We start from the raw sequence: 22,997 nt of genomic DNA, 5'->3' as shown, positions 1-22,997 counted from the left end.
AGGGCATCTTTTGGGATGAGCACTGGATGTCGTATGGAAACTAATTTGACAATAAATTTCATATAATAAAAAAATAAAAAAATAAAATGTAAAGAAATTCGTATATATAACCATATGTTATACTTCCTATCTTTCTTAGAAGAAATTCTTTGTCAGCTTTTTCCATTTCTTTCATGGCTATTGAATTATTGGGTTTCTACTTATCAAATCAATTGTATACTAATTTGTATTTCCCTGGAGACTATTTATTTTAACAATTTCATTTGTAACAGCATAGAATTATGCATAGTCTTACCAATTAAAAATTTCTCCATGAAGTAAGTTTTATAATCCCTTACTAAAGTTTCATTTTAAATCTCTCTCTCTCTCTTTATGTATTTATTTACTTATTTGGTTCTTATGGTTTCCTTGTATTTATGTTGAAATTTATTTTTACTTTTAGGTGAATGCTTATTTTCTTTAATTTAATAATTAAAGCTCTTTTTTAAAATTTTATTTTAGAGAGAGTGAGTGCAAGCAGGGGAAAAGGGAGAGGGAGAGAATCTCAAGCAGGCTCTGTGCTCAGAGCAAAGCCCAATGCAGAGTTTGACACGGGAGCTTGACACAGGGCTCAATCTCACATCCTGAGCTGAAATCAAGAGTCAGATGCCCAACTGGCTGAGCCACCCAGGCACCCCAATTATTAAAGCTCTTAAAGCTATTAATGTACCTACAACTATAGCTTTGGCTCTATCCCATGAATTTCAGAATGAGTGTTGTCATTGTCATTTATACAGTTTTTATTTTTTTGCCACAAAAGGGTTTGACTTCACTTCTTATTTACCTGTATAATTTCATCACTTAGTAATTTTAGGTTTGCTTTTTAGCCTATTAGATCAATTATTGTAAGTGATACAGTCAACGAGCTCTAAGAGAAAGTATATATGGAATTTGTAATGTAGAAACAAAGAGGATATTATTAAATCAACCTTAATTATACTATTCACATGTTCTACATTATTTCCTTTTTGTGTGTCTCACTTGTTAATGAATGAGACAAATGTTAAAGTCTCCCATTACTGTTATCTGTTGGACAATTTCACTAATATAATTAATATTTTTGCTTTATATATTTTGATGCTATTATTTTTAAATATGTAATGGTTTTTGACTGCTATAACTTCATTGTAGAATGTAACTTTATTCAAGATGAAATAGATCTCATTTCCCCATTCAATGCATTTTTACTTCAAGTGTATTTTATCTAATATTAATACTGTGACTTTAGGGGGCACCTGGGTGGCTCAGTCGGTTGAGTGTCAGACTTCGGCCCAGGTCATGATCTCACAGTTCGTGGGTTCGAGTCCCACATCGGGCTCTGTGCTGATGGCTCAGAGCCTGCAGCCTGCTTCGGATTCTGTGTCTCCCTCTCTCTCTGCCCCTCCCCACTCACGCTCTGTCTCTCTCTCCTTCAAAAATAAACATTAAAAAAATTTTTTAAAAAATACTGTGACTTTAGGTTTTGTTCACACTTACACAATATAATTTTGCTTATTCTTTTAATTTTCCCATTTTATTTGTGGTATTAAGTTCGTGATCATTAACTAAATTGCTATTTAGGTTAAAATGGGACAAGAATATAAGTAAAGTAAGTCAAGAAGTAATAAATTAGGGACCACCACAAATTGGAGAGTGATGCCCTATCTTGGTGGGTCACTGGCTACTCAGGACTAACTAATTGCTGTTATAATATGAAGACATGTCCTATTGTTTAATATTTAAAGAAGTGTTAAAAATACAGATTTTTATCAAAATTTTCTATTTTGAAATACTTTGTAGCTTCTTCCTTCTAGGAAAAGAACATTATACTCTTTGGGCTGGGTAGAATGGCAAGAGTTGCATGAGGTATCTTTCAACAGCATAGTATCGAATATCATTATTGAGCAAATTTGCAGTCTAGGACATAAATATAACTGATAATGGATAAATGTGGTCTTCTGTCACCTGGCTTTATTGGAAATCATGCTTTGTTATTTTATTTTTTTACAGTTTGCTATATAAACCTTTTTTCATCCATTACATATTCAGTAGATGAACACAGTTTGTTTTAAAAATGTACATAATCTATGGTTCTAAATATGACTTCTAGGTAAATGAGGAATTTATTATACTTTCATTTTTTTACCACCATTTATCTCAGCATATCCCAGTTTTTATTTATAAATAGAGTTAAACACCTGGTCTTGTTAAAATATTCTTAGGTTTCTTTCAGAATTTAGAATAATTTCTATTTTTATAATTATATATATATATATATATATATATATATATATATATATTGCATTATGTAGACTGGGGCTGTTTTTACATTATATACTCTTCCTTCAAATTCTTTTAAAATAAATTACCTATTCATGTGTTCTTGATTTTTTTTCATCTCTCAGCTGGAATGCATCTTTGAATTTTTTTTCAAGAAAGAAGCTATAGTGTTATATTAATTATAATCTTCACAAATGAAAAGCAATGTAGTTGAGAACTAAAATTAATATATTACAAACATTTCCACCTCAAAACTCTTTAAATGTCAGGTGTTTTTTTGTTTTTGTTTTTGTTTCAAGTTTTTATTTAAATTCTAGTTAGTTAACATACAGTATAAAGTTAGTTTCAGGATAGGTGTCAGGGTTTTTTTAAATTTTTTTTTAATGTTTATTTATTTTTGAGACAGAGAGAGACACAGCATGAACAGGGGAGGGGCAGAGAGAGAGGGAGACACAGAATCTGAAACAGGCTCCAGGCTCTGAGCTGTCAGCACAGAGCCCTACGCGGGGCTCGAACTCAGGGACTGTGAGATCATGACCTGAGCCGAAGTCGGATGCTTAACTGACCGAGCCACCCAGGCACCCTGATAGATGTCAGTTTTAAAATGCCTTCTTACATTTAATGTCCTAGAAAAGAAAGCTAGTTGGATTTTGTGTTTTGGTACCTGTTTTGTTTGTTTGTTTGTTTATTTATTTGCTGTTTTTCTTTGAGGTTTTTGAGTCAAAATAATAAGGCAAGTATTCACTAAGGTATGTCCAAGTGGTAATCTTGACATGGTTCTGCCTGGTATACCCTAAATCCTTGATTTACAGATTTGGGTCTTCTTTTCAGTTCATAAATTTAGGGAAGAAAAAAATAAATTTGTGGAGTTGAAGGCCCTCATATTCATGATTGCTCCCAAAGCTTCAGAGAAATTTTTTTTTTGCTTTGATAACATCACTTGGCCCATATTTCTCCACATCATCCTTAGAATATCAGAAAAATCATCCTGAAATCCTTCCATCGTAACATCAAAAGTGCAATGGTTTATTGATTCTGTGTTTATAACACCTCTGATTACTTTCCTATTTTCACATTCTTACTGTCTATCCTCAAAGTAGTTTTCCACATGAGGGCTGTAATAGCCTTCGAATTACTTGCCCTGCATGTACCTACCATCTCTCAATCTCTCTCTCTCTTCCTCTCTTCGCACATATGTATCTCACACACACACATACACACACACACACACACACACACACACACACACATTGTTGTCTGGTTTTTTTGCTTATTGACTTAAGGTCAAATTCCTTCCCTAGCGAACAAGGATGCTCCATTTTAATGTCCAAATCTCATTTTCCAACTAAGTGGTATGGCTCATTTCTCCTTGACTGTATCTGTACACCTTGGTCTCAGTAAGTTTGCTAATGTTCTGTTGTCTCTAACACCTTCTCCTATCTTATTTTTCAAAATACTGCCTCACCTTCCAAGATCCATCCTTCTTCATAACATTTTTCCCAGTTATACCTCCCCAAAGCACTTCATCTGTCCTTAGCATTCCCATGGCCCGTCCTTACCTTTGTGCTAGACTTTTCACCACACTTTTCTTATCCCCACTATTGGATTTGGTCATGCTACATAAAGGATGGGGAGTCTATCTTCCTTACCTTTGAATCATTCACACTGTCTTGCACATAAAAATGTTTGATGCTGAATGACTGCTAAGCACTAAATGACTCTTTTAGAAAATAAAACATATCACTTCTGACTGGAGGACATCAAATTTAGCATGGAAGATCTCATTCTAAAAGTATTACCTGAACTGGTCCATTAAAAAGTGAAGAAATTCCTTTATTTCATCCATATGACTGAAGCTAGGAAGGTGTCCTCCAAGAGCTTGGCAGAACCTCTCAGCTTCTTCCCAGTTCCTTTTTCTTACAATTCTTTCTATATGAAACAGCTTAACAAAATACAATGTTAATTTGTTTTGTGGCATAATCATAAAGTATTCATAATTTCAAAATTAATTATAGCCAAACGGTAGGCTTTTTTATTAAGTTTTTAATTCAAATATAATTAGCATACAGTGTTATAGTAATTTCAGGTGTACAATGTAGTGATTCAATAATTCAATACATTACTCAGTGTTCTTCAAGATAAATACACTGTTTCATTCTCTTCACCTATGGGGCGCCTGGGTGGCGCAGTCGGTTAAGCGTCCGACTTCAGCCAGGTCACGATCTCGCGGTCCGTGAGTTCGAGCCCCACGTCAGGCTCTGGGCTGATGGCTCGGAGCCTGGAGCCTGTTTCCGATTCTGTGTCTCCCTCTCTCTCTGCCCCTCCCCCGTTCATGCTCTGTCTCTCTCTGTCCCAAAAATAAATAAAAAACGTTGAAAAAAAAAAAATTCTCTTCACCTATTTCACTCATCTCCCCACCCACCTCCCCTCTGGTGACTGTCAGTTTGTTCTTGTATCGGTAAGAGTCCGTTTTTGGTTTGTCTTTTTTTACCTTTGCTCATTTATTATGTTTCGTAAATTCAAATGTGTAGGCTTATAAAATGGATTCTTATAGGCGTAAAAATAAAAGGAAAATGTTTTCATTTTTACCTGTGATAAAAACAGGTAAAAAACATACACTGTGACACAGATAGGACGCGCTGAAAATGTCAACTAAAGGCCAACCCAGGTGCCAGATGGATGACCTTCCTTGGCCAGTATGGGGAACAGCTCCAACAAGACACCATAGTCTCCTGCTTTGCTAGGACCTTGAGAAATAAATTGAACCAGCAGGCAAGGCTATAAAGGGTATATAAGAATACTTTGGGAGTGGACTTCTGCAGAGAAATGTGCTAAAAATAATAATTATAAACATAATACACTGAGACCTGCCCAAGCACAGGCCTATTTTCTGATGAAGATGAATCAAAGGGCCGACTGCACTGGTCTAACATTGACAGAAGTCAGCAAAACAAAACTTGCCATTTCTATTTCTTTGGTTTGTGATGACTAATTTTATGGCAAAGTAACCACAGTCGTTTCAAAAAAAAAAAAAAAAGAGACGGAGATGATACAATGGTAGATTGAATTATTAGTCCTAATTCTTCAGTCTCCATTCCTGTCATATAACTGTACCTTCTTGCCTTGACCTCCTGGTTGGGGAAGAATACTTCCCCACACCTTGATTTGGGGCCCGGCCATGTGACTTGCAGTGATCAATGGCATATTAGTGGAGGTAAGGTGAACAGAGGCCTGAAATGTGCTTACATGGTTAGGCTTGCCTCTTAGGCTCCAGCCATTTACTATAAGAAGAACAAGCCCCTGACAGCTGCTGCCCCTTCAAGTCTGAGACCCAGATCAAAGGGCAGCATATCCAGCTCAGAGTCTGGAACCTAGCACAGCTGACCGACAGTTGAAAGCAGAGCTCGACCATTCAAGCCTAAACCAAAACAATCAATCCCTTTTGACCCAGAGATCTGTGAACATGAGACTAAATGTTTGTTGTCATAGTCACTGGGGATGGCAACAGCTGACTGATACGGGCCCTAAAATAATTTTTTTTTAATTGTAAGAATTGATAGAATTCTTCATTTGATAGCAAGGATTAGAGAGATAGGAGGATCATAAGCAAAGCGTCAGGGTGGCATGTAGCTTACTCAACTTCTCAGAACAAAAGAACACTAGGAAAGAGCCAGTTCTGACTCTGGCCTTGTTCTTTTGTTTTTGTTTTGTTTTATTTTTTAAACTGTATTTATTTTATTTTGAGGGGAAGAGAGAGAGGGCATGAGCATGTGAGAGGGGAGAGAGAGAGGAAGAGAGAATCCCAAGCAGGCTCTGTGCTGTCAACACAGAGCCCCACATGGGGCTCGATCTCATGAACCGGGAGATCATGACCTGAGCTGAAATCAAGAGTCGGAAGCTTAACCAACTGGGCCACCCAGGCACCCAGGCCTTGTTCTTTTGGGTAGGATGTGAGTTTATGTGGGGATGAGCTGTCTCATAACAAAGGTTCAATGGTGCTCCCAAACATCTTGGTAGGTTACATATGTGTCTGGGGAGGAACATAATTTCTACAAGGATATGGACTAGGATAGTAGAAAGATAACCTCATTGAGTAATTGAATGAAAATGTTACTTTACCTTATAACAAGAAATACTGGAGGGGAAACTATGCCAGCCTTCAGGACAGGGGGCTTCAGGCTTGGGAGCTACCTCTTCAGGCTCAATGGGCCCACTTATTTTCTTGCAGATTGAAAGTGCTCTGAATTTTCTGCAGTCTTTTACCTCCCACTTTCCAAGAGACTTTCCAGTAGCCATAACCACACACCCACCTGGAGAAGCTGGGGTTAACAGAAAGTTTAATTAAACATTACATTTGAAAATTAAAGTCCAAACATTTTCTAGTGTCCTTACCCTTTATTTGAGACAAGGTTTGGAGAAAGAATATAAAAGAAAATGGGCGAAAGAAATGTATTGTTTATAATGATGATGATGATGATGATGACAATGGTGATAATAAAGAGAAGTGTATATTACTTCCTAAGTACTATTCTAAGAGGATTAAATGAATCAGTCCTCACAACAAACCTCAGGATTGGTTCTGTTGTCATAATAAGGTACAGTGAGGATTAGTGACTTGTTCAAGTAAATGGTTAGTAAGTGGTTGATCCAGAATTAAAGCCCAGGAGTTCTGCATGTGGAGCTGTACCCTAAACCACTATGCTGCTCAGGGTAGCCTAAGTGGCTCATATTCATATTAGCTTAACAACTTTGAACAGTTTTAAGGCAACTTAGTAACCCTCAAAACAGAACTCTTTCAGATTCAGATCCACAGGAAGAGCTGGTATAATAAAGGTAGGAGGAGGTGTTTGGTAACATACAGTTGTTTACTATTTATTTTATGGCAGCCAGAATTTTATTTATTCACAACATTAAGCAACAGTCTGTATTATCAGATCCATTTTTCAAATAAAGAATAAGTGACTTGCCATAACCATAGTTAGTGAGTGGTAGAGTCAGCACTTGAAAAGTGCCATGCTCCCTTTTATATTCCACCATAGAGCCTGAAGTGGGCAGAAGACAAGAAGAACATAGTTTGGAAAGTAATAGGCCCAATTTCTATTCCACGAAGCAGGCATTGTCTAATGTCCCATACATGGTCAGCAATTGGAACAAGGGACTGGGAGAAAAATGCTATGTTGCCCTGAATGAATGTGCTATTCCCCACCCTGTTCAGCCCACTACCCATGCCTTCTCCATGATGGACCAAGCTGGCTGAAGCTGGGAGTAATTATGGTAAAGAGAGCTTAATGGTAGTCTTTCTGGCCAAAAGACTGAGAGAATGTCATTGTAGCTACTTTCTGAGCATCTCTCCAATCATTAAGGCTTATCTATGAAGATTATGACACCGACCCTAAGATATCAGAATGTCTATAAAAGAAATCCCAGGTGTTTTATTTATTAGAACATTATAATTTAAGGTGATATTTAACCAGGATTGGCACCTGTATCCTCCATTTTCTAGAAGTGAAAAGATGACTTTGCTATCCATACCATTCACATTTATGGTGGCAAGAATCTATTTCAAATTTTGTGTGTCATTATACACTCGTATGTTCAAATTACTGCATTATAAAGAGTGATTTTAGTGATCACACTGTACAAAAACAAAAAAATACAAATAATCCAAAGAGAGAAAAGTTGGATGCTTTATAATTCCAGTCTTATAGAAAGCCAAAATCCTCTAAAAAGGATTTTAGAGGCACCTGGGTGGCTCAGTTGGTTGAGTGACAGACTTAAGCTCAGGTCATGATCTCACAGTTTGTGAGTTCGAGCCTAGCATCAGGCTTGCTGCTGTCAGTGCGGATCTTGCTTCAGATCCTCTGTCCCCCAATCTCTCTGCCTTTCCCCGCTGTGCTCTCTCTCAAAAATATAAAAACAGGGAGGGGGACAAAACAGAAGAGACTCATAAATATGGAGAACAAACTGAGGGTTACAGGAGGGGTTGTGGGAGGGGGGGATGGGCTAAATGGGTAAGGGGCACTAAGGAATCTACTCCTGAAATCACTGTTGCACTATATGCTAATTTGGATGTAAATTTAAAAAATAAAAAAATAAAATAAATAAAAAAATAAAATAAACATTAAAAAAGTATTTAAAGAACGTATTTTAGATTATAAATCAGGGGATCTGAATTTTAGCAAGTCAATAACCAGGTAACATTTGTCAAGTAAATCACCTTTCTAAGTCTCTTGTCTTCTCAACTATAAAATGAGAAGGGACTTCCGAAGTCCTTTCTTGTTCAAAACATTTTGATTCTACGGCTAATTATGCTCAATGCTTTGAGCTGGTTAAAGGAGGATGAACTAACTTTCAGAATAAGTACAATATATTGCCTCCTTAATTCCCACACATTGGGAATAATAGAAACAAACACAATTTTGTTTTTATGAAACATAAATTCAATTTTGGAGAAAGAAATAAGCAGAGAGATGAAAATGTAAAACACTTCAAAATGAAGCTTCTAGATTCTGTTTGAGACTTACATGGAAAAGATAAAAAAAAACCTCACACTGATGGTTCTAGCTTTGAGCCATTAGAGGTAGTTTCCAAGAACTGAGTTTTTTAGCTCCTTTTACTAGATTATTCACAAGAATTTAATAAGGAAGACATATTCACTCCTTCTATTTATAGTTCCACAGATAGACTGTCATCCTGAAGATTATCGTTTTCCTCACATTTCCAAGGTAAGTGAAGAACACCTCTGGGAGGGATACTGCATTTCACTAGTCGTCAGATTCCATTACTTTAAAGGCTAAGGCACTCACCTGGCTCAAGAAAATTCCAGTTGGAAAAGGTTACAGCTTGCTTTACTCCACCAACACCTGTCCAGCTATACTCTCCATGTGAATCTGTATCTCTCAGGCCAGTCCAGAAGTATTTTCCTGGAGAGTTAGTATACTTTTTAATCATATCATTCAGGTATTCTTGCTCAAATCTACAAAACAGGAGTCAAACCAGTAGGTGTTTTTTACGACTGAATTACTATATAAATTGAAGATGCGTCTTTTTCTTGGGAAGTTTATTTAGCAAAGGGACCCAGAGTTAAAATTTCACCAGTACATGTTTCCTGATGGTCACACCTGCTAGTTATAGTCAGATTGCACTTGGTTCCAAAAGGGACCTCATCCTTGTAAATCTTGTAACAGGTTTCTCCATGTCTTTTCCAGTCCTAAATCAAAGGAGAAATATCATCACACTGTCTTTCAGACTTGATGTCCCTGCTCTGACAAGCAAAGTTCTGCCGCACTAATAAAATCTCACACTTAGAGAAATTAAGGGCATGGCCAGTAAACTCATTCACATGATGAAGGTAGGATACAACTTCACAGAGAATTCCCACAAGAGTGTGAGCCTGTATCAGACAGACAGTGTGTCTTAATTCTCTTTACCTCTAGGGCATAGCTCATCATACTATAATGTTGTTGGTCGCATTATTTTTGAACAGGATAAATATAAATGGGGGGAAAGTAAAGATATCAGCATTAAGAATTGTAACCACATACATTTTTATAGAAATTCATGAGTAGGTAACTCCTTTTCCTATAATGTTTTTTCTTCTGTAAGAATGCCAAAATGTTATGATTCACTGACCTCTGATTTATTCTAACATAAATGAACAGAAGGTAGTCCTTTCTTCTATTTTTCCAAGTCTGAATTGTTTCAGTTTTACCTACCATCCTTAGCCAAGAAATTGTAATATTGCTTAGAAAAACTTACACAGGGATTTTACATACCTCATCTGGAGGGCATATCTTATCAGAAGTGGTATCATTCATTTGTTCTCCCTTTTTTTTACATACATATTTAAGTTTCTCTTCACATGATTGGACTTTCCACTGACCTAGCTTTTTAAAAATAGAAAAAAAAATTCCACAGAGAAATTATTTGCCATATGTTTAGAGTTGAACTCTAAATTTATTTATTTATTTAATTTATTCTCAAGTTAGCTAACATAAAGTGCAGTCTTGGCTTCAGGAGTAAATTCTTGTGATTCATCAATAACATACAACACCCAGTGCTCATTCCAACAGGTGCCCTCCTCAATGCCCATCACCTATTTCTCCCACCCCTCAACTCCCCACCCCATCAACCCTTAGTTGTTCTTTGTATTTAAGAGTCTCTTATGATTTGCCTCCTTCTCTGTTTTTATCTGATTTTCCCTTCCCTTCCCTAATGGATATAGAAGATGTGGTGTATGTATATATATACATACACCCACATGAATGGAATACTACTCGGTGATGAAAAAGAATGAAATCTTGCCATCTGCGACAGCATAGACGGAACTGGAGGGTATTATACTAAGCAAAATAAGTCAGCCAGAGAAAGACATATAAAATGATTTCACTCATATGTGGAATTTGAGAAATCTAACTCATTTTAAATCAAGATAGTTTCTTCTCACAAAACTGTGAGCAAGGGGTGGGGTGGGAGAGAGGGAGGGAAAGAGAAGATGACTATAAATGAATGACTAAATCTGAGAACATACTCCTAGGAAATGCTACTGAACAGGCCTGCAAGGTTATGGCTTGCAGTCTGTTATTTCAGAACCATCTCAAGTTCATAGTGGAGATGAATTCCATTTTCTTCTAAGATGAACAATAAAACCATCAAAGCACATTTAATACAGAAGTTGAGGAAAGAAGAACTCAGCCTACACACAGTTGCCAGTGTTCTTGTCTTCTTCCATATGTATGGCCAAAGTTTGCCCATGGGTTAAAAACTTTTGGACATATCAACCACCCATGCTATCTCAGTTTCCTCATGTGTAAAATGGTAGTTAGAACAGCTACTCTTCAAGAATTACAGAATCAAAATTTTATTCCAACTCTACTTCAGCCTAGATTTCAAAGTTCTCTTTCAAATATGCTACTCTGATTAATTTTGCTTAATTATTAAGTTGCTGCTTTCTTCAAATTAAATTTCAATTAAGTCAATTGTGATAAGGGTCAGTTTTTTTTAACTTTTTTTAAAATTTATTTTTGAGACAGAGAGAGACAGAGCATGAACGGGGGAGGGGCAGAGAGAGAGGGAGACACAGAATCGGAAGCAGGCTCCAGGCTCTGAGCCATCAGCCCAGAGCCCAACGCGGGGCTCAAACTCACGGACCCCGAGATCGTGACCTGAGCCGAAGTCGGACGCTTAACCGACTGAGCCACCCAGGCGCCCCAAGGGTCAGTTTTAAGCACTGGAATGCTATCTAGATATGCTATCAGTTTACTCTTGCCTATGGAACCTCACTTCTATCTTTGACACTCTACCAAAGATATCTTAAATGTCCTTTTAAACAGAGCACCAAATGTGACACACTTCTAAATTAATCTTTGACAACTTTCTCAATACATCTTTACTCTTGAAACACTTCTAAATATACATATCATTTATTGTTTCTACTTAAGTCTCTCTAGAAGTTTGGGTGACACAAACCTCTTAAACAATTAGGAGTCCCCAGGAAAGCGATACAAAGTATAGAGATACACATGTCTTTTCTCTCAACACACAATCTATTTTGGACTCTTAACTAAAGCATGATCAATAAATATTTAAGCATTCTACAGAAGATGTTCTCTGAAAAACATTAGACCTAATTTTTATTTTTTATTTTACTGATCCATTTATTTATTTATTGTAAAGATTTTTTTTTTAACTACTCTCTATACCCAATGTGGGGCTTGAACTCACACACTGAGATCAAGAGCTGCATGCTTTACTGACTGAGCTAGCCAGGTACCCCTAGACCTAATTTTTAAATAAAAATATTTTTTCACTCTCAAAGTAGGATTAATGTAAAACTTAATCTGAACATGAATTCAGAAGATGGTATTTCTCAGCTTAAGTTGTGACTTTATGTTACTACACTTGATCTTAGCCAAAAGGCCGAGAAGCGATGTGACTTTATGTTAAATATTATAATGATGGTCCAGAGAGAAAGAGCTTATTAGAACCAATATGACACAAGAAGAATTGAATTCTAAAAGGATTTTCTTCATCTGTTTCAGACCAGAGCAGATACTCTTAGACAGGAAGAGGATTGCTTATTTATTCTTTTGTTTTACTTACCTCTTTTTTCCAGTAGCTACTGGAAAGACAATCTACAGGGCTCTTACCTTTTATTTTCTTTCCCAGCTTATACACAAATATCCTAACCCAAGTCATCTTAATATTATTATTTAGTATATAATAAGAATATAAATAAACCACAGAAGTTTTCCTACCTTTCCTAAATAGGAAACGCAGTTGGGAGTCTTATTGTAGGGAACATTTGGCTCATTCTTATTCCAATATGTTAAAGTAACTTCAGTATCATCTGACCACTGAAATAAAGTTGGTATATTTTTGTTCTTAAGACCTGTCCATATTTCTTCTTTGGCATCTAAAAGAAAAATGTTTTATTTATTTGGTTTTACTCAATTACATACTTCAGTATGTATACTGTTACTGATTTTTACATTCTGATAATGGGGTTTTAAGAGCCTTGATGGTATTTACAATTAATCTATTAAAATATTGATGTTAGGAAGGCCAGGAGTCAAGTGCTTTTTAGGGTACTTATGCAGGCAGAGCACACGGTGGAACAGCCATGCTATAATCTGTAGGTTAGGAGCTCCTGATATCAGGTTTAGATAAACCTTGCTTTATGGGGTATACAGATTTCCACAACTTCGCTTTTACAAAAAAACATATGTACATGTTTTCACTAATTGAAAGAAATCTGAAGAGGATTTTCACTTCTATGAAATTGTATTTGCTTCTTTGTTTTATGCCATTTTGGTTTATGAAAGGTTTCATAAGAACAGTCTACTTTTGGGGGCGCCTGGGTGGCGCAGTCGGTTAAGCGTCCGACTTCAGCCAGGTCACGATCTCGCGGTCCGTGGGTTCGAGCCCCGCGTCAGGCTCTGGGCTGATGGCTCGGAGCCTGGAGCCTGTTTCCACTTCTGTGTCTCCCTCTCTCTCTGCCCCTTCCCCGTTCATGCTCTGTCTCTCTCTGTCCCAAAAATAAATAAAAAATGTTGAAAAAAAAAAAAAATTAAAAAAAGAACAGTCTACTTTTGGATAGCAAGGGAACCTATAATGAAATTCTACAAATACACTCATAGATACTCCAGTTAGAATGGGAGTGATGTCCATCACTGCCCTGGAATGACTATGCTGCCCTCCCAGGTAAAACAATTAGCACCATGCTGATACAGAATAGGTATCTATTATTAGTTATTAGTGATTAGTGAATCCTAAGAGGAGGATATAATATTGCCTGTCTAGTGTATTTTTTGTTCTTCAGTGTTTAGCTTTTAAATAATTACAAAAGTGAAATAATCATCACTTAAGCATCTGGAACAACTTAAATAGTATTTATCTTATGAGAAGAGGGAAATTACTCAATCACTGGCTGTACAGTCAAATTGGTAGCTACTTGCTAATGTTGCTAATTGTACATTAATTAAAATTAAATAAAAGTAAAAATTCAGTTCCTCAGTTACATTTCAAGGGCTCAAAAGCCACAAATGGCTGGTGGCTGGCTGCTGTATTGGTCAGCATAGATTATAAAAGAGTTCCATCATCATAGAAATTTCTGTTGGACAGTGCTGATCTGTAGGGATGATTGTAAGCTTTTCATTCCCACTAAGAGTCTGAAAATTAGGGGGCACCTGGGTGGCTCAGTCGGTTAAGCATCCGACTTTGGCTCAGGTCATGATCTTACAGTCTGTGAGTTCAAGCCTCACGTTGGGCTCTGTGCTGACAGCTCAGAGCCTGGAGCCTGCTTCGGATTCTGTGTCTCCCTCTCTGTCTCTGCCCCTCCCCTGCTCACACTCTGTCTCTCTGTCTCTCTCTCTCTCTCTGTCTCTCTCTCTCTCTCTCTCTCTCAAAAATAATGAATAAACATTAAACAAAAAAAGAGTCTGAAAATTAGGGGTGCCTTAGAATGTTTTAAACCTTTCAAATAGGATATTTTAAAAACTTACCCCCATGATGAAGTTTTGTGACAACCACCTCCACATCTGCTAAAGAATGAATGCTGATGAGGTCACTGCTTAAGGCTTTACATTTCATATGTGCCTTATCCCAGGAATCACTTTCATTTACCAGAAGATAGCAAAACCCATTATTTGACATCCAGCCTGCATCACAGTGTGTATCTGAATATGTCCAAACATCTGGGGGAAAAGCATCCATATATATTCCAGTAAAGATATATCAATAACATTTTAAATTCTTTCTCACATCATCAGGATTCTGGAAAACTGGGGAACGTGATGTCAAATAGTACAAGAACATGGATTTATGTGGTGCCTCATTCTACATAGCATCATAAGAGTGACTATAGGGATACAGGTAATGATATGACTTTATTGTGATACAAATGTGCTACATGATTGGGCTCTGACTCATTGAGGAGGGACTGCCCTTAGTCCTAGTAGACAGAAGAATGGTGTGGGATAAGCCATTTGCTGACAAATCTCTTCCTTGCTATGGGATTTGTTAGGTTCCCCTCCAGTCTCTGACTTTGAGAGGTTATTTAGTCCAATCTCCTTTTGTGTATGGTCAGATTAGCAAGGGGATGTGAATTAATGCTCACTGTTGAACAAAGACATACAGAGATTTAAGAAACAGAGTAAAACATTTATAAACTCCACATGAAAGAGAGGATAGTACTGGAGGGAAAGGGCACAGGGGCCTCTCTGGACCTCTTCTTTCTTTCCCTCTACTAGACCTATATCCTCATAGAATTAGTGATTCTTTGTTTTCACCATGTTAAAACGCACTCAAATGATGGTCAAGGAAGATTGGAGAAAAGATTGAGGTATAAAACCATACAAAATAATTCTACTCCTCTTAATAGAATTAGAAATTAAGTTGAATTACTTGGACTTTGTGTATTCAGAACTGTTTGGAATGTCTGTCGTATAAAAACACAGCATCTTAAAAAATGTGAACAGCTTGTTCTTCACTGAAAGATAAAATTCAGGTCAAGCTAGCTTCTCACACTTGAGAACAAGAGAACACAGGAGAACTGAACTAATTTTCAGTTTCTGAAATAAGACATGGTATTATTATTATTATATTTTACAATTATGATAAAGGAACAGAGGAAAAAAACACCCATAATTGAACTTAGAACAAATGTTTTCCTATTCTAGTCTTTGTCTCTATGAATACATATTTTTACAAGATTAAAATGATAAGTAGGCATATCATTTTGTTCTGCTATGGTATTTTCCTGCTGGCACAGTTATTTTAATAAATGCATATTATTCAATCATGTGGAAACATCATGATTTACTTAATAATTCTACTCTGCTACAGGGTATTTACTTGATCTATCATCAGTCATTCTGTTTTATTTTCATCTATGCTGTCTTTTCTATTACGCTTTTTGTTGTATGGACTAAATTTGGTTTGAATCAACCTGGAAGATGAATGTTCATTTTCATCTATGATTATAAACATCTCCCAACAATCTTTATTCTATATATTTATTTTCTAGTCTTAAAAAATAGCTTTATGTTCCTATATGGATAAGCAATTTTATTCCCTTCCCCCAACATTCTTTAAGCAAGACATTTTAAAACCTCCTTTTCTTCCCCTCCCAGTTTTGAGTATTACTTTTTCCTATTCAGGAGGACTTAATCAAATACCAGTATATGATGGGTCCTGTGCAAGACAGTAAGGACACTCCTCTTATTCTTTCAAAGGCTTCTGAAATTTCTCTGCACCTCAGAAATTTCAACTGTTCTGCGATTCTCTTATCCTTGAAACCCCTTGACAAAAAACCATACTTGTACACATTTTGTCCTTCTGCACCCCACCTTTTCTACCTGATTTATCAACACAATAACCTAAATAAGCAGCCCGGCAGAGAAAGACAGAGCAGGGGTGGGCATGATGGGTTAGGAACTGGAAACCTGAGGAGAGTTCCCACATCCATCATTTTTAGTTCTCGCAGAGGCAGGTAAAATATAAGACCTGAGTGTGCATCAGCATCACCAGGAAGTCTTCTTAAAACACACATTGTTGATGTCCACAGAGTTTTCAATTCAGTAGATCTGGGGTGGGTCCTAAGAATTTGATTTCTAACAGGTATGGTTGATATCGATACTCTTAGTCTAAGGAAGCACACTCTGAGAAACAGTGCTCTAAAGAAAAAAGCCACCTGTGAACAGAAATATATTTCTCACTGAGGATATCTCTGCCATCTTAAGGGGATATATCAAACCAAAGCTTTATGCATATATAGTTGATGACATCTAACCACTGCATCAAAATAAAGTAGTTTTTGGCATTGGCAGTATAGGGTGAAGGAAAGGTGGAAATAGATATCTGAAATGGATTTACTTGTACCTACTTGCACAGAAAATGAGAAAGATACCTGTTAACTCCGCTGTGTTATTTAATGGTTTCTTGCAGACATAGGGCAGTTGAACTTCACAGGAAAAACTCTGCCATAGACCAGACCTGGCATCCATTCTTGCACAGCTTGATCCACCTATTATCATAGGTGCACTAGGCATATCTTAAATGATTAGAAAGAGGAGGTTAGGGCCAGAGTGGTGGTTAGAAAAGATAATTTGTATTCCTAATTTTCTGCTTTTATGGGAGCTCATAAAATAGTTAAAACCTTCTACTAAAGCCTCCATGGACACTCATGTGCTTAAATCTGTCTCCCTTCTAAAATACAGGATACAGGGTGAAACGCTCTAATACACTATAGTTAATTCAAAAACCAAAACCAAACCTCTATCCCTAATCAACATCCGTGTCTTCTTACTCTATGGTCAGTAGCTATTAATCTGCTACTCTATACAATAGATATACTGATTTGTGATTCAGTAATGCCCTTAAGACCTTGAATTAAAGGTTAAATTATCCTTAAAGATTTTATTTACTGAGGTGATAGAGAATTTACTCACTGATCATGAAATTTCATTAAACTAAAGTGACCTATTGGTATTGCACTTAACTCATTTTTCTTATGTGTGTATAGAATACATTTACACTGAAGCTAGTGTTAACTTTTAGATTCTACACTTGTCAGAAGCTGAAATTTAATTTTTTTTTTTTAATTTTAGAGAGAGAGAGAGAGAGAGATGGAGAGATTAAGCAAGGCCCACGCTTAGTGTGGAGCCTGACATGGGGCTCGATTCCACAACCCTGGGATCATGACCTGAGTTGAAATCAAGAGTCAGTTGAGTGTCCTGTGTCCCAACCTTGTGTCAAGCTCTGTGCTGGGCATGGAGACTGCTTAAGATTCTCTCTCTCCTTCGCCCCTCCTCTGCTCATGCTCGCTCGTACTTTTTCTCTCTCAAAAAAGTTAATTAGAATAAAAAGGTATCTAACTTCTTTTGGGAAGAAAAATATTTTGGCTAACTAGGGTTTTGTTTGTTTTATTCATTATAAAATTTTCTTTAAGGTATTTACATATGCAATATAATATAACCATTAGGTTGTCAGTACTTGAGCACTACTATAGGAGACCCCAAGAGTTCTAAAATGAGAGAATATTTCTGTATTGGAGTTGAGCTGCAGATGAAACACCATTGGTCCGTCATAGACATGTCAAGTCCCCTAAAGGATACAGAACAACTGCCAGGCCATGTGATGAAGCTCATTCTGCTGTTACCTAAAATTGTAGGGTTGCCATAACGGTTACAGACAAATTCTCACTTCTCCATGGTATGGTTCAACGTGGCTATCATGGTATTACAATAAAGAAGGAATGAGGGGAAAAAATTGTTCTTAGAATTAACCATAATAACAGCTGCCAAGATTTGAAATTTTTATAAGCTCTCAGTGAGTGGGATGCTTTTGTTTATTTACTTTTTTGAAGATTTTGCTCTGTTCATAATAGATGGAAGAAGGAGCAGTTACCTGGGTCCCAGTTGAGAAAGTTTAATGGCTTGTGGTCTGACCATTCCCAGCCTCTAGCAGAGTATAGTTGATTTAAGCCAGTCCAGAAAATTCTTGGAATGCCCTCTTTTTCTGTAAGAATCACATAATTTTAACAAGTGACAAAATTACCTAAATTATTACCTAAGTCAGACTTAAGCTTCTACTAATAGCAAAATTATCTGAAGGCCTTGATTGTGAGGCAGGAATCCTGCAGGAGGCTGTTTATCCAACAAAGGCAGGTGATGCGTTAAGTCAATTCTGCTTTCCCATTAGCTTGTCCCTGTCTACTAAGGTAAGGACAGAATCTTCTCAGAACAGATGTCCCACTATTTTTAGCCCTCTTGTACTAATACAGAAGAAAACAATTTCCACTATATATCTCAGTTTTGAAGAACTGATTGCATTCCAGACTGACAGTGTAAATTCATTAAGCACATATTGTTTAACTGGTACTAAGAATATAAAAACCAAAAATACAAAGTCCCTGCCTCTCTGAGGATTTCAATTTAGTAGACAAGAAGAGATATGGATCCCTCAAAAGGTAAAGTGTTACCCATACTGTTTCAGAAATATGTAGAGGAACTGTTTGGTAGGCAATGGAATATGTAGTTCTAGAGTCCAAAGGAGACATTTAGGATGAAGACACAGAACAGGACACACACACACACACACACACACACACACACACACCCCACACGACAGTGGAGATATATCATTCAAATTCATTATTTGACAACCAGAAGCCATCAGCAAAAAAGGGAAAGAGAAGCAGAGATAATTTAAGTAGTGATGCCAGTTGTAAATATGCCACTCAATATGCATATGCCCATAAACATATGGTAAACTGAATGAAAAGATTATAAGGCTTTTTATGCCAGTATCAAGAAAGTCAACAAAATTATTCAACAACCTGGAAAGACTTCATCAACATCATGAAAAAAGAATTTGAAGATATTGAGGGCCTGATAGAAGAGATGGAAGAACTGATGTAATGGCCTAAGAAAACAAGGATGATGCTGACCAATAGGAAGAGTTAATAGGTTGGAATCTCTGTAAATTTGTTGATATATTCTCAGCAGTAAAACACTTGATAACAATTTCTTAATTCCTCTCAGAGAATTATGTATGATGCATTATTATATTATATAAATGATCTCTCTGTATATATATATACATTTGAAATATAATTATATTTATAATTATAATATTCATAAAATATTAATTTTAATGTAAAATTTATAAATTATAAAATGTAATTTCAAATTATATTTAAATTAATTTATTTAATTTAAATTATAAATATTTATAAATTTATAAAATAATTAAATGTATATTAATATAATTATATTTTATATGATTTATATGTATATTATATACAAAAAAATGGTTCTTAAAATATGGATATGTTTTTTTTCTTTTTTTTTTTTTTTTTTTGTAAGAGAGAGAATGTGAGCAGGGGAAGAGCAGAGGAAGAAGGAGAGAGAGAATCTCAGCAGGCTCCATGCCTAGTGTGGAGCCAGATGCAGGGCTTGATTTCACGATGGTGAGGTCATGTGCTGAAATCAAGAGTTGGACGCTTAACTGACTGAGCCACCCAGGTGCCCTAATATGGATTTTTATATGCAAATCAAACAGATATACCTGATATGTATCATTTTGTTCCATTACATATATCAGATACATCTGTATGATTTGCATATAGAAAAGCATATCCATATTTTAAGGGGTTTTTGAGGGAATTTTGACTGTACACAATTTTTGTCTTACTGCACTTGAGAATGTGAATACCTAAAACATGTGACTTCACTAGAACTGACACTCAGGAAATGGAAAATATCCTCTGTGTAGAGCAGAAATAGCAACAGCAAAGATGAAAGGGGCCAAGAGCAGTAACCAGACACCAGCATTAAAGGGATGGGCAGGAGTCTGGAAAGAGGGTGGTAGGGACAAAGGCCCAATTACCACTCCACTGAGAACGAGATGTGAAGTTAGCAGTGAATTACAAAGATACCCTGTGTCTTCCAGAAGCTTATTTGTGACAGAGGCAGGTCTTTGGGATCTAGAAGAGAGATATACCTATATCTGTATCTGCATCTATATCTGTATCCTGTATCTATGTCTATAACTGTATCTATATCTGTATCTAAATCTGCATCTGTGTCTATGTCTGTATCTATATCTTTATTTGTATCTGTATCCTGTATCTATATCTGTAACTGTATCTATATCTGTATCTACATCTGAATCTGTATTACATCTATATCTGTATCTACATCTGTATCTGTATCTATATCTGTATCTGTAACTGTATCTATATCTGTATCTACATCTGTATCTACATCTATATCTGTATCTACATCTGTATCCATATCTATATTCGTATTTGTATCTATATCTGTATCTACACCTAACTATATTTTTTAATGGTAGAAATTTTAATAAGTTTATGGCCTGTTGGGAGAAGAGTCAGTAGAAGTGAGAATCAATGAAAATATAAGAGGGAGAAGAAACACCTGATGTGGATACAAACAGCTTTGGGGAAGGAGTTAACCTTGAACAAACTGGAGGGATGACAGATACAGATAAGTTTGTAAGTACTAGGATGGGAAACTAAGGGTTTGCTTCACTTTTCTCAAGGAAGTAGATGGTAAGGATACTCTCTAAGGGAGGAAAAGGTGGGTATTTGGGTAGATGGCTTGAAGAGCATACTGAAGGGAACTTTGGATTCATCCTTTTCTTTCACCTTGTTAGCATAAGTGCTGGCAAACAAACTGAGGATTTAATCCAATGTAAATTTCTCATTAGGGTAATTAGTTTTCTAGCCTTCCTAAAGAAGTCCTGGAACATATTTATGGCACTCCAACTCAACCATTACAGGATATTCCAAATTCCCTTTATTAATTTTTAATGGGGATACTATGGAGGACCAATCCTTCCCATCCTTCCCAAGTTCAATGTCCTTCTTTCCATGAAGACTTTTCAGATATCCCCAGGAGGATATTTGAATAATCCTATTGCTTACCTGCACATGGGAAGTACATATTTATGAAGAAACTAAATGAACTCTGGAAGCTGGTAAGTTCCTATAATTTGCTTAATTACACTGTCCTATTTGTGAGCTGTATTGGTGACTTATTCTTCAATAGAATTATAGGATTTTAAAATGGACTGTGTTGACAAACAGGAATGTTCTTTATGTGTTTTATGCCAGGTGAATGTGAATGGGAAATAGATTCTAAAAATCTGGGTTGGTCAAATATGGAAGGCAGGTATTTCTTTTATGGCTTGGACAATCTGAAGCTAGATTTTTTTCTCCATACTGTCCAAGCAAGAAGCTGACCAATTTGAGACTTTGCTCACCCCATCTTTGCCATCAAGAAACAGACAATTGATAGCATAAATCCCCATACCTAATCAAATCAAACAAGCAAGTTCACTGAAGTCGATATTTGTCACTGTCCTTAAAACCTGTTCAGACTTCACCTTCTATTTCTATTCCTCTCCCCACAAGGGAGACTACAGGCCTGATAATGGTAATTGCATGTGGAAGGAGCCAGAAAAGAACCTCTTTTAATGTATAAGGAAGGTCAAACCAGCAAGGGGCCCTCACTTAGAAGTAGCCTAGCCTTGGGGCACCTGTTGTGTCCACTCTAAGTGAACAACCTCTCAGGGTGGAGACAAATGAGGAAGAATGGACTGTTGGGTCTTCTTTTGTAACTCTGGGATGAATCTGTGGTTAGAGGTTCCCTGGGAAGGCTAGAGCCATGGGAGATCTGATTCCCAAACAAAATCCAGAATCCCCCATCCCCAAAGCCCGTGTATTAGTAGAACAAAATCAAAACAAAACTAAGTGCAGGGCAAGCAGAAAGGAAAAAGAAAGCTCTTTTAGGTTGCATGGGACTTATTTTCAAGGGGCTGCTTCTGCTTTTTTTCTGGCAGTAGATTCCCTAGTCTACCATTAGCTACCAAACTAGAAATCATTTGGGAATAACATTCTCCATTATTCTCTGCATATGTACAATTCTTTTCCCCAATTAGATCAAGCACTTGGATCACAAAATCTCTGAGTCACTTTTGTTGGCCTCCCTCTCCTAGCCTAATATTTACACGTGATAGCTTTCAGTGAAGAGAGAAACTTCAAGTGGGGTGCCTGGGTGGCTCAGTCGGTTAAGCGGCCGACTTTGGCTCAGGTCGTGATCTCGCGTTCAGTGAGTTCGAGCCCCGGGTCGGGCTCTGTGCTGACAGCTCAGAGCCTGGAGCCTGTTTCAGATTCTGTGTCTCCCTCTCTCTAACCCTCCCCCGTTCATGCTCTGTCTCTCCCTGTCTCAAAAATAAATTTAAAAAAAAGAGAGAAACTTCAAGAAACTTTCAAGATTTTGATACTGTGAGTTTCAGATGTTAAAGTACAGCTTGAGTCTTGGGAAACTATCAGTTATAATTAGGCTATAATAATTATATTATGCTTAAACAGCATTCACAGTGAAAGAGAAGTCTGGAATATTAGAAAGGGTGTATCTCTAAAATTATTGCTGTATATAAAATGTGGGAAGAGTCTGGCCTAGGAAACAGCAGGGTCATTTAATATGTTATCTCACTTTTATGAGTTATAACATAAAAATGATAGATAAAGAAATCATGCAACATTCACTCCTCCAAATGCATCATTAGATTGTTAGGGTTTTGATAGTCATACTTGGACACTTTTCTCCTTCACCGAAAACATCAGTTTCCAAATGTCAATATTCCAGGAGGCTTAAATTTATTGGTACTTT

The 22,997-nt window shown here is 36.7% G+C and overlaps 1 protein-coding gene and 1 pseudogene across 3 annotated transcripts in view; both read right to left on the bottom strand.

Moving 5' to 3' along the window:
• LY75 (lymphocyte antigen 75) overlaps positions 1-22,997 on the bottom strand; it is a 135,945-nt gene that overhangs the window by 93,927 nt on the left and 19,021 nt on the right. For all 3 annotated transcript variants that reach the window (XM_058694554.1, XM_058694546.1, XM_058694564.1), the window contains exons 5-13: positions 18,205-18,315; positions 16,706-16,849; positions 14,301-14,492; positions 12,555-12,712; positions 10,074-10,184; positions 9,420-9,508; positions 9,105-9,274; positions 6,418-6,617; positions 4,098-4,240 (exon numbers count right to left, since the gene is read on the bottom strand). In XM_058694554.1, the coding sequence (XP_058550537.1) occupies positions 4,098-4,240; positions 6,418-6,617; positions 9,105-9,274; positions 9,420-9,508; positions 10,074-10,184; positions 12,555-12,712; positions 14,301-14,492; positions 16,706-16,849; positions 18,205-18,315 (1,318 nt within the window). The remainder of the gene's footprint in view (positions 1-4,097; positions 4,241-6,417; positions 6,618-9,104; positions 9,275-9,419; positions 9,509-10,073; positions 10,185-12,554; positions 12,713-14,300; positions 14,493-16,705; positions 16,850-18,204; positions 18,316-22,997) is intronic.
• On the bottom strand, positions 12,025-12,228 carry LOC131505717 (U2 spliceosomal RNA; annotated as a pseudogene).

Source organism: Neofelis nebulosa, chromosome 2, assembly GCF_028018385.1.
Source record: "Neofelis nebulosa isolate mNeoNeb1 chromosome 2, mNeoNeb1.pri, whole genome shotgun sequence".
Taxonomy (NCBI): domain Eukaryota; kingdom Metazoa; phylum Chordata; class Mammalia; order Carnivora; family Felidae; genus Neofelis; species Neofelis nebulosa.
The sequence above is the reverse complement of the archived record's forward strand: the minus strand, read 5'-3'. Positions and strand labels throughout refer to the sequence as shown.